The 14,918-nt window shown below is 41.8% G+C and overlaps 1 protein-coding gene across 6 annotated transcripts in view; it reads right to left on the bottom strand.

Annotated features, from left to right (window-relative positions):
* LOC102303614 (nucleosome-remodeling factor subunit BPTF) overlaps positions 1-14,918 on the bottom strand; it is a 54,120-nt gene that overhangs the window by 26,128 nt on the left and 13,074 nt on the right. For 2 of the 6 annotated variants that reach the window (XM_005942751.3, XM_005942754.3), the window contains exons 5-20: positions 13,510-13,770; positions 12,855-13,052; positions 11,667-11,855; positions 11,296-11,471; positions 10,268-10,447; positions 9,773-9,954; positions 9,366-9,497; positions 8,557-8,686; positions 7,842-7,977; positions 7,283-7,555; positions 5,069-7,151; positions 2,713-2,837; positions 1,800-1,952; positions 1,193-1,343; positions 792-831; positions 304-526 (exon numbers count right to left, since the gene is read on the bottom strand). In XM_005942751.3, the coding sequence (XP_005942813.1) occupies positions 304-526; positions 792-831; positions 1,193-1,343; positions 1,800-1,952; positions 2,713-2,837; positions 5,069-7,151; positions 7,283-7,555; positions 7,842-7,977; positions 8,557-8,686; positions 9,366-9,497; positions 9,773-9,954; positions 10,268-10,447; positions 11,296-11,471; positions 11,667-11,855; positions 12,855-13,052; positions 13,510-13,770 (4,632 nt within the window). The remainder of the gene's footprint in view (positions 1-303; positions 527-791; positions 832-1,192; positions 1,344-1,799; positions 1,953-2,712; positions 2,838-5,068; positions 7,152-7,282; positions 7,556-7,841; positions 7,978-8,556; positions 8,687-9,365; positions 9,498-9,772; positions 9,955-10,267; positions 10,448-11,295; positions 11,472-11,666; positions 11,856-12,854; positions 13,053-13,509; positions 13,771-14,918) is intronic. The other 4 variants (XM_005942752.3, XM_005942753.3, XM_005942755.3 and 1 more) reach the window with 4 other exon arrangements.

The following is a 14,918-nucleotide window of genomic DNA, read 5'->3' as shown; positions in this document are numbered from 1 at the left end:
TCTCCCTTGCAAATGCAGTAAATCAAAGCAATTGTGAGCAACTGGTTCAGTTTGTGTTCAGTAAACAAATTACTAATCCATGACTAGAATAGTTAGACTGTAAATTGATTTTAAATTTTTAATTATTTCTTTTTCTTCACATAGCTCTAAAACAAATCCACTTCCTGGTACCAGCACCTGTTGATATATATAGATCTTAAGCATTGTTCTGATAGGTCCTACAACTTTATTTAGTATTCAGGATATTATAAAAAATATATAAAAATACTCCAAATGCTGATTATTAGTTACACTGTAAAGTACCTTGTGTGCTTTGACCCTGCTTCACCCAGGTAGCAAACGACTGCTGGAAGTTTTTGTTCTGCTGGAATGTGACAGGGGTCCCCATCTTGGTGGACAGGACCACCTTGGTGCCGGGGGTGCCCTGGCCTGACAGTGAGCCAACGATCACTTTGGGTGTGGCAGCAGGTGTTGCAGGACTTCCTGCTGGGGTTGTGACTGAGCCTGGTTTCTGCTCAAGACGTTTCTGAAACAATAAACAAGTTGATCACAACATTAACTTATTTATTTTTTAAAAAGCCCCAAAACAATAAAATACCGTGACCTGGACTTGTTTATCTTTTTATCCAGGTGGGACCACAGATGTCCTTTTTTTTTTTTCCACTCTCACAAAGACAAAAGTTTTACCGTAAGTTTGAAAAATAAATCAACGATTGAATAAATAAATACAATAAAATAAAATAAATTGATAAAAATGAAAAAACAGACTTAAAAAACTGAACCTCGCTCACCTTGGCCTGCTCAGCTGCCTGAGCTTTCTCTTTCTCCACCCTGTGAAATGAGAATATGTGAAAAAGGTTAAAAGATAAAAAGAACAATTAAAAGATTATTAGAAATTTATTGATGAATTTGTCAAATTCTTAAGTAATATGCAAGTAGGATGTCTAGAGTGACGGAGTTAAATACTAAAAGAAAAAAACCTCCAGTGAAATCAACTTTTAGACCTTCCAGCATATCTCGCACAAATCTAACCCGACGATTTACTTCTAGCTGAGTCAGAAAATTCTTCTTCTGAAAAGAAATCTTCTGGAACAATATCTGGCTCTCAGTATGGCATGTTTCTATACTGACTAATATAATTAGTCCTACACAGGACGCGCAAACATATTCCGCTTAAATTTGTGACTCTGACCTTTCTGAGAAGGCTCTAATCTCCCAGAGGTCCAGCTCCTCCTCGGCTACCCAGGTCTCAATCACCACTGGGCCAGTCTGCTTGGCAGGCTCGGGCTTCTTGGGGCGCAAGGCACTGGATCGCAGACCCTTCCTCTGTGGGGTGTGGGTTTCTGGCAGAAAGATGAACAAATGATTGACGACAATTTGTAATTACATTTGGTATTGGACAGAAACGGGGCCCATGTAAATGTGTCAGTTTTACAGCCTGGTTACAATAATAACTTGTACGGAGTGTAAAATATAAATTAAAACAGACTGCACATCCTTTAAAACCAATATTTAGCAATAAATAATACAAAGACAGCATATCCAATGCTGAAATACTGAGCAACAACCAACTATTGCAGGGAAACCAAACAGAAGAAAGGAAAAACTGTATTTAAACATTTATAGTATGGTTTTATTTATACAGTTTAAAAGTTCAAAACAGGTTTGCATATTTCTGTTATTAACAAAGAGTTAGCAATGTAATAGTTTCACTTTGTGTTTGATGGTGAGAAACGACATGAGACGATTTTGTTTTGTTTGTTTTTTAATAAATGTGAAAAAAGAAAAGTCTGTTTTACCTTTTGGAGTTTCTGGCACTCCAAGGGGGCAGATGATTTTGCGTATGCAGTACTCTGAGCGGATGCCGTATGGTCCCACATCGCGGCGCTTGATGATCTCGGTGGTGGTGATTTCAGTATCTGATGTCTCTGTAGCAATGAGTGGGGATAGGGCTGGGTTGGTATGGTGATGAGGAGGAAAGCCCGAAAAGATGGAGGAAACGCACTCCAACATAAAAACAGTGATGCCCAAAAATGTTTTGCACATGTTTTCTCTATTATTCTGTTGGGCCAGCACAGGGATAAGTATAGAGAGAGAGGACATCGAGAAGCAAAGACACTACAAGTTGGAATTTTTGGGAAGACAGCAGTTGCTGACCGGAAAGATTACCATGCCTTACAACAGCGGTCCCCAACCCCCGGGCCACGGACCAGTACCGGTCCGTGAGTAGTTTGGTACCGGGCCGCGAGAGTTGAGGTTCGGGTGTGAAATATATGGTTTTCAGGGTTTTTAGCGTTATTTTGTTATCGTTTTTGTCGTTTACTCGGTTTTTCTGGGTCGTTTCACGTGTGTTATGAATAAATCTTCTTTTTTTTTTCGGTACCGGTACTAGTTTTATTTTGTTGTATTTATCCGCGACACCTTAAAGGCCGGTCCGTGAAAATATTGTCGGGCATAAACCGGTCCGTGGCGCAAAAAAGGTTGGAGACCGCTGCATTACAAGTTAGTAAAAAAAACCCAATTGAAATAAAATCCTGAAAAAAATCTGGACTTACCTCAAAATGAAAAATAAATAAATAAAAATAACATTTATAATCCAAGCTGTAGCTGGAAGCACTTATTTAGCATAACACCTCTGTAGGAGTTTGTTGCCATTCCTCACAGAAAATAGATGAAAACTGTAAATGATTATTGGAACTGTTGAAGGTCTACCTGTACGCGTGGTGCCGACAGCAGCGGACGGTTTCACGGCCATGTCGTCCCATCTCAGACAGGCCCACAGGAGCCTCAGCATGAGGCTCACTCCAGCCATAGACTTAACTGTCTGCAGTCGATACCTGGACAGATAGATACCGATTACATTAAATTATCTACCACATTATTCCAAAGAAATAATGCACACAGACAGGCCTCATGAACCAGGAGCCTTTTTCCTCCTTTCACAGCACCACTGTGCTCCCTGTCTCGTTGTTGTATAGTGCAAATTAATATTTGAATCAGGCTTAGAAACACTACTGACAGCACTTAAGGTGTCACTGAAATGACTGACTCAGAGTTACAGAAAACACGATCATGGGTCTGGAAGCGGCAGAATAAAAACAAACGAGAGTTGTTGGTGATGATTGTTGACACTTCACGCCTGTTTCCACTAAAGAAACAGAACAGATCCCTGCAGGGCTATTTATTTCTACAAGGCAAATCAAGCAAGTAAACAATTCTGAACATAACAGACTCTTCTCAGTCTAGAAATAGACAACAACATCTCATCCATCAATAAATAATTTCCAAAAGAAGGAAAAATCCCTTCCTTATATCGTTATGACTGCTATGACAATGAGGTTAGCATTTGGATATCGTCATTAACGGCATCTTAAACATCTGAAAAAACACAATCGTCACAGGGCTTATTATGTGTACGGGGTCTGGTGGATATTCCCTTTCCCATGTGTAACCGCAGGTGGAAAAATATGCCTGGGTTGCAGGGCTTGGTCAGCGCGCAAAGCGAACATCGTGACACCTCTCAGACCACCGAATGATTCATGTCTCCTTTGGACCTCTGAGGTCGGGTCAAAATAACCAGAGGTCCCCGTGTGACACCAGAGTCAGAGCTACAGCATCACCCGAGGCCAAAGCCACGAACGGCAGACAGGAAGAATGAAGACATAACGAACAATAAATCACCAGGACATGGCGCTCTGCCAAAGCTGGGAAACTGTTTAAAGGGGAAGGATGAGAAGCGAGCGCTTATAAAACTTAGAAGAAACACAAAAACTGCTTTTGTATAATCCTACAAGAACCACAGAGCAATACAGAGATGATTACGCACTGTGTCACACTTGCGCTCTGGCTATCATTACTTAAGTTTTCTTCTTAGGAAAAGAAAGTGTGGTTACAGAGAGTTTACGCTGTGAAATGCTGCATTTTTGAGCTGATTTCCTGGATATTACATTTCAAGAGAAATGAGAAGTCCAGTAAAAAGAACTCATTAAGAACATTTTTATTGCAGTGCTGCTGGACACAATATGATATGAAGCGGAACCTCACAATATCTGATAAAAGTGGATAACCTTGGTTATACCATGACGTTCAAAAGCCATTTAATGTAATTCTAATTCCATGATTATGCTGCTCCAAAATCTGAAAAAAGACAGCTCCTTTGGCCTGCTCTTTTACTCACAGCAGGTAGAATCACCAGTTAACATAACAAGCACATGTTTTTTAACTGTGGGCGATCATAAACTCTAAAGAAAGCCTCCAACTGCCTTTGAACCAAGAAACGTCTTGCTGTAAGACGACATTGAAACCATCGGAGCACTCAGAACACATCCAAAGGAGTTAACACAGTAAGTATTTCCACATATTTGACTTGACAGATTTTTACACCCTACCTGATGTAAGCCTCAAGAAATTTGCATCTCCTCCCGGGATACAACCAGGGAACTCAGCTTATGAACCAAGGAGGATGTCCTCGCATTTTACATATTTTGAAATATACTCCCTCTGAATGGCCATTAATTAACAGTTAAAAGCAATATGTTGTTGTTGTTTTTTAAAATTTCCTTCAGTCTATTCAATTCAGGGTCACGGTGGGACTGGAGACTATCCCAGCTATCACAGGGTGAGAGGGAGGGTATACCCTGGAGGGGCTGCCTGGCTATCACAGGCCTACAGCAGACCGACAGATCACCATTCATGCTCACATTCACACTTACGTCCAATTCTGAATGACCAATCAAAGGAACATGGGAAATAACCAGACCTACGAAGTTACGCTCAGGATGCCCTGATAAAAACAGGATCAAACAAGATTAAACTCCTAAGTAGTTTCCACCGCCGGAGACAAGAAAAGGAAACAAATGATAATGAAGATGATGAGCTGGCAATGTCTCTTCTAGGCTTTAAAGATCAACTTGCTTCCACTTTTGCTTTTTCTATTCATGCTTAAAGAAATATGGATCTTATCTAAGACTCAGTACAGATAACAGAATTTAATAACACACCGACTTCAGAGAGAGAGGACAGTAAGTAAGACGTGTGTGAGGAAGACAAACTGAGAATGGGACCTTACCTCCAGGTGATGCCAAACGTAGGCCTGGGCGAAGGATACGGCCAGATATCCAGTGCTGGCTTAGCATTGTAACTAAACACTGGCACCTCACGGAATCCGCCTCGCCTGGCCAGGATCTTTAAGTCATCGTGCGGAAGTACAAAAATACTCTTCCGGCTGCTCTTGGTGACAAACTTGCAGTAAGAGGGAAGAGCTGTGTCCGAGCGGGTCTTCTTAGTGCGGGAGAACTTGAGGAGGCGCACACGGCCCTTTGTTGACAACGAGTCCTCCTCGCTCACGGTAACAGACGACACTGAGGTTTTACCGCTGGCGTCAGTAGTTGACTCGCCCACAGAAGCTAAAAGTGTTGTTTTCTGCTCTTGTGTCACCATTTCACTCTGGCTGTCTTCAGACTGGCCATCGAGCCCCGGGGAGAAGATTTTGGTCACAGTTGTTTTGGTCATGGTTGTGAGGGTAGACACGGCGCTGCTCTCTGTTGTCGACACTACAGGCACCACCGGTTCTCCAGATGTCGTCGACGGCACCTTGGCTATCCTCATCTCAGTGGAAAGTACTGTGGTGGTAGTGGTGGTGGAGGTTGTGGTTACCTGTGTGATGATGGTCTTGACTGGTTCTGTCGCCCCACCGCTGCCGTTCTCCTCTGCAAAGTCGTCGCTGAGACTCGACTCCTCCGCTGAAGGTATAGGAGAGGGAGCCATTCTTATGATCTTGACGCCAGGACTGGGTTTGGTCTCTGTGCACTCAAAAGATGATGTGCTGTTGTGAACATTCGGAGTATGCTCTGCAGGTGTGTCTACGTTATTTTCCAGCTTTGTTTTCTTCAGTGGAGGTTTGTAATCTTGGTCAGAATTTGTAATCTTGCTTTCTGCCTCTACCTTAGAAGCTAAACAATTTTCTTTGACCCTAACCTCCGTGCTAGTGTTTAAAGAAGCAAGATCCCCGTTCACTAGAGGCTTTTGCTGCGTGGTGTCTTTCAGCGACACAGCAAGCCGTTGTTCATCTTCATCCTTCCCAATACTGTTCACCTTGGGCTGAGGCCTGTTGTTGAGCATGCCATTATTTGAGCTCACCACAGAGTTACCCAGCATGTTTTCACCCCCAAAACCATCATTACCATTTACCTGAGGGAGAGGAGAAACTGGCTCGGGAGTGCCAGTTACAGTCCTACCATCTCCAATATCTTGCATATTGTCTTGACTATCCTCCGGCCCCATACCGTTTTCCTCTGTGCTCAAATGCACCGAGCCTAAAACTTCTGTGTTTTGGGGAATCGGTTTTAAAGGAGCTGTGTCTTGACTGTCTTTTTGGTCAAGACCACTTCTAAATGTCACTGCAGCATTCAGTTTTAATTTGGGTTCCTCAGACCCTTCATTCTCAGTAAGCGCAGCCTTCGTAACATCTGATGCTACACAGTCTGCTTGTTGCTCTAAAGAACTAGCTGTTGTTTCTTGCACTTCGGGGAGTTTAACAGCCTCTTGCCCTGAACTAGCTTCCTTTGGCCCCGTAGTCCTTTCATTTTCCACCAATTTCTGGGGCGAGGAGGTGGTTTGGTGTTGTGGTGAATTTTCACCTGTACTGCTACTGTCTTTGGGTGTGGAGTCTGTAACAGGAGAAGGAAGAGGAGTGACAATCTTATCTGTAGTTTTAGAGAGCTCATCCCGACTCTCCCCTTCTACTTTTTGTCCTCCAACTTCTCCTTGCCCTGGAGTTTCAGTTGTGGAAGGTTTCTCCTCCACTTTCACAGCTTCACCCAATGTGAGATGTGCCTGAGTGAGAGCTTGGGGCTTGAGTGGTGACCGTGGCCGGACCGGAGTGCTTAGAGCAGGGGTTGGTGTGGATGAAACTTGTTTAGGCTCCTGGGGTTTGGAGGCTGACACCTGTTCCCTTTGCCTCTCTTCGATAATGTGCTGCTTCACTCTGCGTTCAAGTAGACTGTCCAGTTTGGAGGACTTGACCTTCTTCTTGTAAGCAATGCGGGTGAGGAAGCCTTTGCTGACATCCACTACGTCGTAGTTAAATGGTCGCTGAAGGCTTTCTGTTGGCTCCTCTTTCAGGGAATCCTTATCTTCCTGAATACAGGAACCTGGAGAGAAAACAATTCAGATTAAATGTGTTTCTTTACATTAGAATCATAAGTATTAGAGCTGAAGTAGTTTAAAGTAAATGACCACTCATAGAATACATGCAACAGAACGCAATGTTAATCAGTCATACTTTGCACTTCATCTGACGGCGAGTCTGTTGAATCCACTTCCATCTTCGTTGGCAATTCCTCTTTCGCCTTCTCCTTTTCATCTAAATCTTCTTTCTTTTCTTCGTCCCTCTTCTCATTTGACGTTTGTTGATCTGTCAGTGGCTTGGGGAGGCCAGAGGAGTCTTCTTCCGTGGCTTCGCTGCTTGTTGCAGCAGCTCCCTGAGCTTCTGGTGTGACTACACTAGGCCGTCGACTCAAGTCCAGCAGAGCACACTTCTTGCCAAGTTTAGCATCTTTGAAAAACAGAATGAGAGGACAACCTTATATTAAGCTGCTCACACATTGTTATTATATTAACTGAGCAAATTAGCAGGACAGACCATCAATAATTGAATTTACTGGGAACTTTTGAGAAAATTACATTAAATACCCCAGGACATCACCATAAATCCAGAGAAATTTAATTCACCGTTGGCCAATAAACACAAACAATAACATGTAAAAATAACTGAATGAGGTACAAATCTGTCTAATAACTAAAAAGCACAGTATATGCCATAAAAGCCTCCTGTTCCACACCTTCCAGTTCTTTGCGGTAGTTGGCGTTGGTGTTTCCTGGAAGTCTGGGAACAAATCGTGGCACATAGGTTTTACTGATCCAGCTCCAGCCCCCGTAGCCTGTAACGCGATACTCCTCTCCTTTCTGCTTCCACACCTACATGTAGGACAAGAAAGTAGGCAAGAAAAGAGGAATCAGGTAAAGCGAAAATATTCACAAGGGGGGGAAATAAGTGGTGGGAAACTAAGAGGGTGATCATACAAAGAGCTTTAAGGTTACAAAGTTATTTGCACACCGATCACTAATTGCTGAGGGAAATGACTCACAGCAGAGCTTAACTTTCTGCATCAAAGAGCCTTTGATCGGCCCTCATGCATGTATGCACAACATGCACTTCAGTGTTTCCCACTAAAAGGACTCATTTTCCAAAGTTTCAATGCAGATGTAGATTAGACCGACACACTGCAGTTACCATTAAAATTAGTGCACAATCATTTCACAAGTACATCTAAGCATGATTGCCTATCTTACCATTTACCTATTTGTCATTTAACTGTGGTCTTCCTGCACAGTATTAAGTACAAATTTACATTAAACGTGGTCCAATCTGAAATGATGTGCTAATCTCTGGATGAGCTTATCCAGGTTTACATATGAAATCCATCATCCATTCAATAATTCATGTGCCAGAGTTTAACTAATCAGTTCAACTGCAGCAATTTGTGCGGCGCCTACCTGATGTTTTATTGGAAAGGTGTATTTGACCCAGGTGGCCTGTTGCAACGTCTCCTCATCCTCCAACTTCTTCTCCCTTTTCTTTACTTTTTCTTTCTCCTCACGCTCCATGGATGTCATGCGATTTAACCTGAAATGCATTTTAAATTGTCATACAGCTCGTACATTTTAAATGTTTCCATCTTTATGCTAAGAGAAGCAGAAAAGAAGTCGTTTTTGAGCGATCTGCATCTGAAATTTTGTTTTTATAGAATGCTGCATCAACAATATTATCATTGTTGCATGTGATAACATCATACATGGCGATGGATCACAAAACCTTCTTCCTTTCAAACTCTGATTAAAGATGAGGAGATGACAGCAAGTCTTGAAACCATTCCATGAAAACCTCACACATATACACACTGATAGAAGTCCTTGAAACGCCACTTTCTCTCTCACTTACTAACAGTTCGGGCTTACACATACACACATTCTGCTCTTAACCTTGTGAAATCTTGGACAATCACTTCTTCAAAAGAGCCCTTGTGTTGCTGAAGCAGTCGTAGAGGCAGGGGTGGGTGGTGGCTGGTTGTGGACTTGCAATCTAAATATTATGCCTCACAGCCAGGGTGGGCCTTTTGATCTGATCTGGGTAAGATCAGCTCTGCCAGTTAACTGCATGCACATCCCCCCCATGTACGTGCACTGAAAGCTTGTTTGAGCTCTTCAAGGTATTTGAATTTTTTTGTAAAACTCAATTTATTTGTGTTTGTGAAGCGATAGCAGCATGCATGGTGCGCACTGTAAATATGTAAAGATTTTCATACCTGGTATGGCCCAGTGAATCCTTCCAGATGGGCAACATGGCCACAGGTTTGATTGCACACTCCAGGATGGCCAGAGCCAGTGCAAACTCTCTGGCCTTACTGCACATCTGAACTGCTTTGATCCAATTGGTCCTTGAAAGAAAAAAAATAAACAAAAACAACATTTTAGCATGTTTCGACCTCCTCCTGTACTCTGGGTTCTTTCAGATTTAGGCTACAGAATATTTGTAAGCGGACAGTCTGACCACGATTTTCTTTTACATCTGTTAAAAATGCTACTTTGACCCAAAAAGTAACCGATTTACTGAAAGGTGTTAACCTCACTAGCAAGTTAAGACATAAAACCTAAAACCCACTAAACAAAGCCAGTGGAGCACATGAGATATTATTGTTATATCCTTTTATACCTGTGTGACGCCCAGTTCGGGTGCATGAATGGTGCTGGAACATTGTTCTCCAGCTGAATGATAGTGAGCCTCAATGTGGAGATAGTCAGAACCTTGGAGCCATAAATGGACCCGTTCCACTTAAACTCTCCTGCTGGTGTCATGCAGAATTTGTGGGAGAGATGCCGCCTCTTGTCATGGTCCTGTAAACAAACAGATAAATGGAATTTAGTTGGGAATTGGAACCCAGTAACTCAAAGAACTGAATGAGATTTTTCACTTGGAACTTAATTCCACATCTGGATAGTAACTGGTGTAAACTGCCACATATAACAAGTAAAGACACATATGTTCACAAGTGAGGACAACTTCAATGTGACTAGCACTACCATAAAAACAGTAGAAACACATGCAAATAAAAACAGCAGAAGAATACCGTAACCAAAGAGCCAGGCAGACAGATGCAGTAATGAAAGAACATTCAAATGTTAGAAATAAAGATGTCATGCTACTTGCCTCTCTGTGCTGGTGCTTGTTGAGGGCCAGGGCGTTGGAGCTGTACTGGTTATGGTAGATGCGGTACTTGCCCTCCTGCCCAAGCTTGAAGTATTGGCTGAGGGTCCCCTTCATTACCACCTCTTTGCTGCTGCGTGTGCTGACGCGAGTGATGTCACCTTGTGCGTTTACTACCAGTACCTAAAAAAGTAAGCAAAGAATGAAAATCCAGTTGGAATGGAAAACGTGTCCCTATTGTCTTCCTCCCATCACTCCCAACTGTTCACAGCAAATGCCTGCCCCTCCCTGACCCTGGTTTTGCCAGAGGTTTTTTCCTGCAAGAAGGGACTTTTTCTTTCCCACTGCTGCTAAGTGCTTCCCAATTGTCGGAGCTTTCTCTCTATTAGTTTAGGGTCCTAACTTGACAATTTAAAGAGCCTTAAGCGGTGCTATATAGATAAAAGTAATCTGAATTGAACTACCCACACTGACAATGCAGCCTTGAAATTAGCTAAAGTAAAAAAAAAAAAAAGAGGTATGAAAACGTGTATGAGTATGACATGTCTGAACAACCGCCGGGTTATATCGTAATATCCAGTGTTACAGTGGGTGGTTCAGGTGAAGATGATAATGTATGTTTATTTTCAAAACCAATGTTGTCTCTGTGCATTTTCAAAGTCGCAATAAAATTATTAATGGCAATAACGAAGCTTTCCCTGAACCTTTCATTTAAATCCTTATATCCTTAAACAAGCTCCTCCTCCCTTTTCTCTTACATTTACTATTGCTGGCTGTAAAATAGACAATATGATTTATTGGATAAAGCATTAGAATATATCTTAGTTATAAGCATCAAAGTATCGCAAATAAAAATAATACTTTTAAGGAAAAAAAACACTGTTTAAGACTTTTTTGAAAGAATCTGTGGGAATCCTTGTGTTCCTTGTAATGTCATGAATCTAAATGCCGGTCTGAACGCCCATGTTAGGAAGTTGGCACCAATTTTTCATGTATAGTCTAAAAGCCCAAATCCATTGGTGGTTTCTTACCTCTCTGCCCTCCTTGAAGCCTTTATTGGCTTCATGAACAGCAGCTGCGACCTGTTGGTTTTTCAGCTGGCTCAGCTTGCTGTCCGGGTTTCTCAGCCGGGTCACCATGCGAGTTGCTGATGACTTCTTAGCACCGGGACCTGTCCCCTCACCGTTGGTGGAGTCTTTACCGTCCCCTGGTAATGCAATGTCCAATTCACTCAGATGCAGAGGGAGTGATACACAGCTCAGTAATAAACTCAGTAATATACAGTGTGGTGGGGATTAGTAAGACATAGTAAACAGCTTCTTCTGGGATCGTTTATCTTCTGAGGTAGTATAATATAGCATCATTCAGTATAATGTAGTCACATAACGCTGTTTTGTCAGACCTGCATCATCAAGGCTTGCCAGGGATGACTGGGAGGACTTGTCAGCCAAGTCTGGGGGTTCAGGACACCTCGGAGGGACACCAGCTCCAGTACTGCTATTACTGTTTTCCTCAACGGGGTGGGGAGGCTGGCTTAGGCTGGGGATGCCATCGCCACTGACAGGAACAGAATTTGATGGCGGGTTTTCTGCTGAACAGGCAAAATACAATAAATGTAAATTTAATCATAAACAGAGCTGACAGGTTAATTAAGAGTAATGTGACTCAACTGTGCTATTCCGTGGGTAACAATCCGAGACACATTTCATGGATCGTTTAACCCAACAACACAAAAGTAAACAGCACATATTGTAAATTAGAAAAATGAATACCAAGCCTTTAAAAACTTGGTCAAAAAGTGAAGGGTTAATATATAAGTTTAAAAAAAATCTTTCAGTTTCAGTAAAGACAGGAAGTTTCTTCTGACCATTCTGAAAAATGTTGGGGCTGTGGCTCCCTCTGCTGATAAGCCATGCCTAATGCATGCAGCACATAAACACTTCAGGTGTAGCGATTGGTCACTTGAAAGTTAAAGGCTACTATTCCAGAGAAAGAAACGCTCAACAATGAGGCTTGTGCACACATGACATCAATGATGAAGATGAGTCAGTTTTCTGGAGAAGTATATGCACATCGTAACTGAGCTATCAACCCAACAAAAGCAATTAATAAACAGAACAATGTCTAATCAAAGGCAGCAGTTGCAAACAAGCAATTACAAATAAGCAGCCAAAGAAAAGCTTTTTAAAGAACCAGACAATGTGAATGCTGCCTTTAGCTGTTAAAGGAGCGTTTCTAGTCGTGCTGATTGCAGAGACAATGCAATGTGATTGCGAATCAACACAACACAATCAGCTTCTTAGCTCTTTAAAGAAAGCAAGTGTGAGGAACTGAGTTAAAGCACGAAATGACTGGAACAGTTTCAAGACAAAAGCCAATATTCAAGAAGTAACTACACCACTGAACACAAAAGCCAGTAGACGGAATGAGAGCAACATGCAAAGAGGAACACCAAAGCACCGGGAATAAATGTTGGAATGAAAATGAGATTCATCACTCAGTCCCGTGAAGTTGCAAACTGTAGCAGGGAAGCAGATCTCCAAAAGCAGCTTAACGAGGGCAATTTCTCCCTTAAATATTATCTATCTACCTTCATTGCTGTTAGAGACCTCCATATGGGAACACGCCTCCGTCAGAGCCTCTGCGGTCGAGGCCGGAGGCTTCGGAGCCTCGGCGGCCACACTAGAGCTTGCAGTGACGGTTTGCGTTGGAGAAGAGGGTGCTGGAAGCAGGGATCCATCTGAGATGCTACTATTGCCTTCTTGGCCAGTGGGAGGAGCTTCACCGACTACAGATGAACAGCAGCAACATTGTAAATATGTTGATAATGCATTGGTTACTTGGAGACACTGGAGAGGGGAAGTGATGATTGGGCACGTTTGTGTATTGTCTTTCTTAGAGTACGTGCAATAAAAGTGCTATTGCTCTTTTTAAATGCCTCTTTATCACAGAGGGCAGCATAGTCCCAACAAGACGTTGATGTGAATAGGCATATGTCCTTTTGTGATTGCCAGCCTGTGGCTTGAGTCTTGAAATGCTCACAGCATTTTAATAGGTCAAACACGTGTGAAATTGATTCATCAATCAATAACTAATCACAGGATTGCAGTGATGTCGTTTGTTCAAGGCTCAAAAGCAGAATAAGACGGCTGCATACATGTTTTGTTTTCCTATGATTATTACTTTGTAGCATATATTTGGTCATATTTTTATGGGTTTTAAAAAAAATTAAGAAACATAATTACCTCCAGCTTTCGCACCATCCACTTTTTTCTTTGTAGCTTCTTCTTCTTTTGTCCGCTGCTCCCCCTCTTCCTTTGCCGCTTCCTTTATCTTGGCCTCCTGCTGTCCTTCATCCTTCAACTTGACATCTTCGTCTTCCTTCTCCACATCCACCTCTCTTTTCTCCTTCTCCATCTGCGCTTTCAGGGCCTCCTCAGCAGCCCGTCTCTTCACCTCTTCCAGCTCCTCCTCCTTCTTAGCCCGCAATCGTTCCAGGATCTCCTCTGGATAAAAGAGGAAGACGTAAAGTGAAATAAACGAAAGAAAAAGTCAAATTCAGGGCTGAGCCAAGAGAAGGTACAAGAAAATTTGAAGGACTGGGAAATGGGAAAAAAAAAAAAAAAAAGTTAAAACACATTTCCTCTTTGTATGTTTATGTTGGTGGTTGAGATGTTCTCAGTATATGATCATCTAAATGTCCGTCAGAAAACTGATGAAGACTTTATTTAATTATTAGAGTAAATCAACAAGTAGTAGATGGATTGATAGAAATGATGACCGAAATAATAGGAATGATAATGAAAAATGAGCCATGTGAGTACATTATATGACAAGATTGGACTTTATTTTTAAACAGAAACAGGAATCTTTGGTGGTCTGACGACAGGTGAATGTAAAACTGGTCAACGTAAAACCTCTCCCTGTGCTGCTGTAACTGAAATACAGAAAAATTAATAAAAAAAAAAATGGCATGACTATTGATTCATACATTGTCCTACTGTATCAATAACCAGGAAGAATTCAAACAAGGCAGTAGAAAGACTGTTCAGGTGAGACTTCCATCTCTCCAAAACACTACAATTCTGATAAAAAAAACAAGGGCTAAAATCCCAGTGCAGCAAGACAAAAGCAAAACAAAACATAAAAAACAGGTCAAGGGAAAAGAAACACCAAAAATGCAAATGACTGACATCTGTTTTTATTGCTGACGCTGCCAAATCTATGTTTGCAGAGGTAGCTTGTAGGCTTTGATGGAAGATTTTGTGGCCAATTTGACATTTGTTTAGTACATCAACTCTGACTTTTTGTGAACACATGTGTGTCATCTTGCACATCATTATCTGCCATTTGTGTTTATTCTCATTTTACCCAAATTGGGAAATCTTGCTCCAAGCAGTCCAAACAGAAGACCATGCAAACACTGAGGAAATGCCTTTATTGACACACACAAAAAGGGAATTACAATTATTCTTTTAACTCCATATTTTTGTTTCTTTTCTGTCCTAAAATTTCTTTTTTGTTTAAACAGAACTGCTTTGAAAATGCCAGAGCTGCTGACAAATGTCGTGTCTCCACCTCCCAACCAGATATGAAACTTGTAGAGGGGAGAAGACAAAGGTATGCCAATTCTGTACTGCGTATTATCACATTA

This window comes from Haplochromis burtoni, unplaced genomic scaffold, assembly GCF_018398535.1.
Source record: "Haplochromis burtoni strain Fernald_Lab_line unplaced genomic scaffold, NCSU_Asbu1 Contig_348, whole genome shotgun sequence".
Taxonomy (NCBI): Eukaryota; Metazoa; Chordata; class Actinopteri; order Cichliformes; family Cichlidae; genus Haplochromis; species Haplochromis burtoni.
This window is presented reverse-complemented; position numbering and strand designations above follow the sequence as displayed.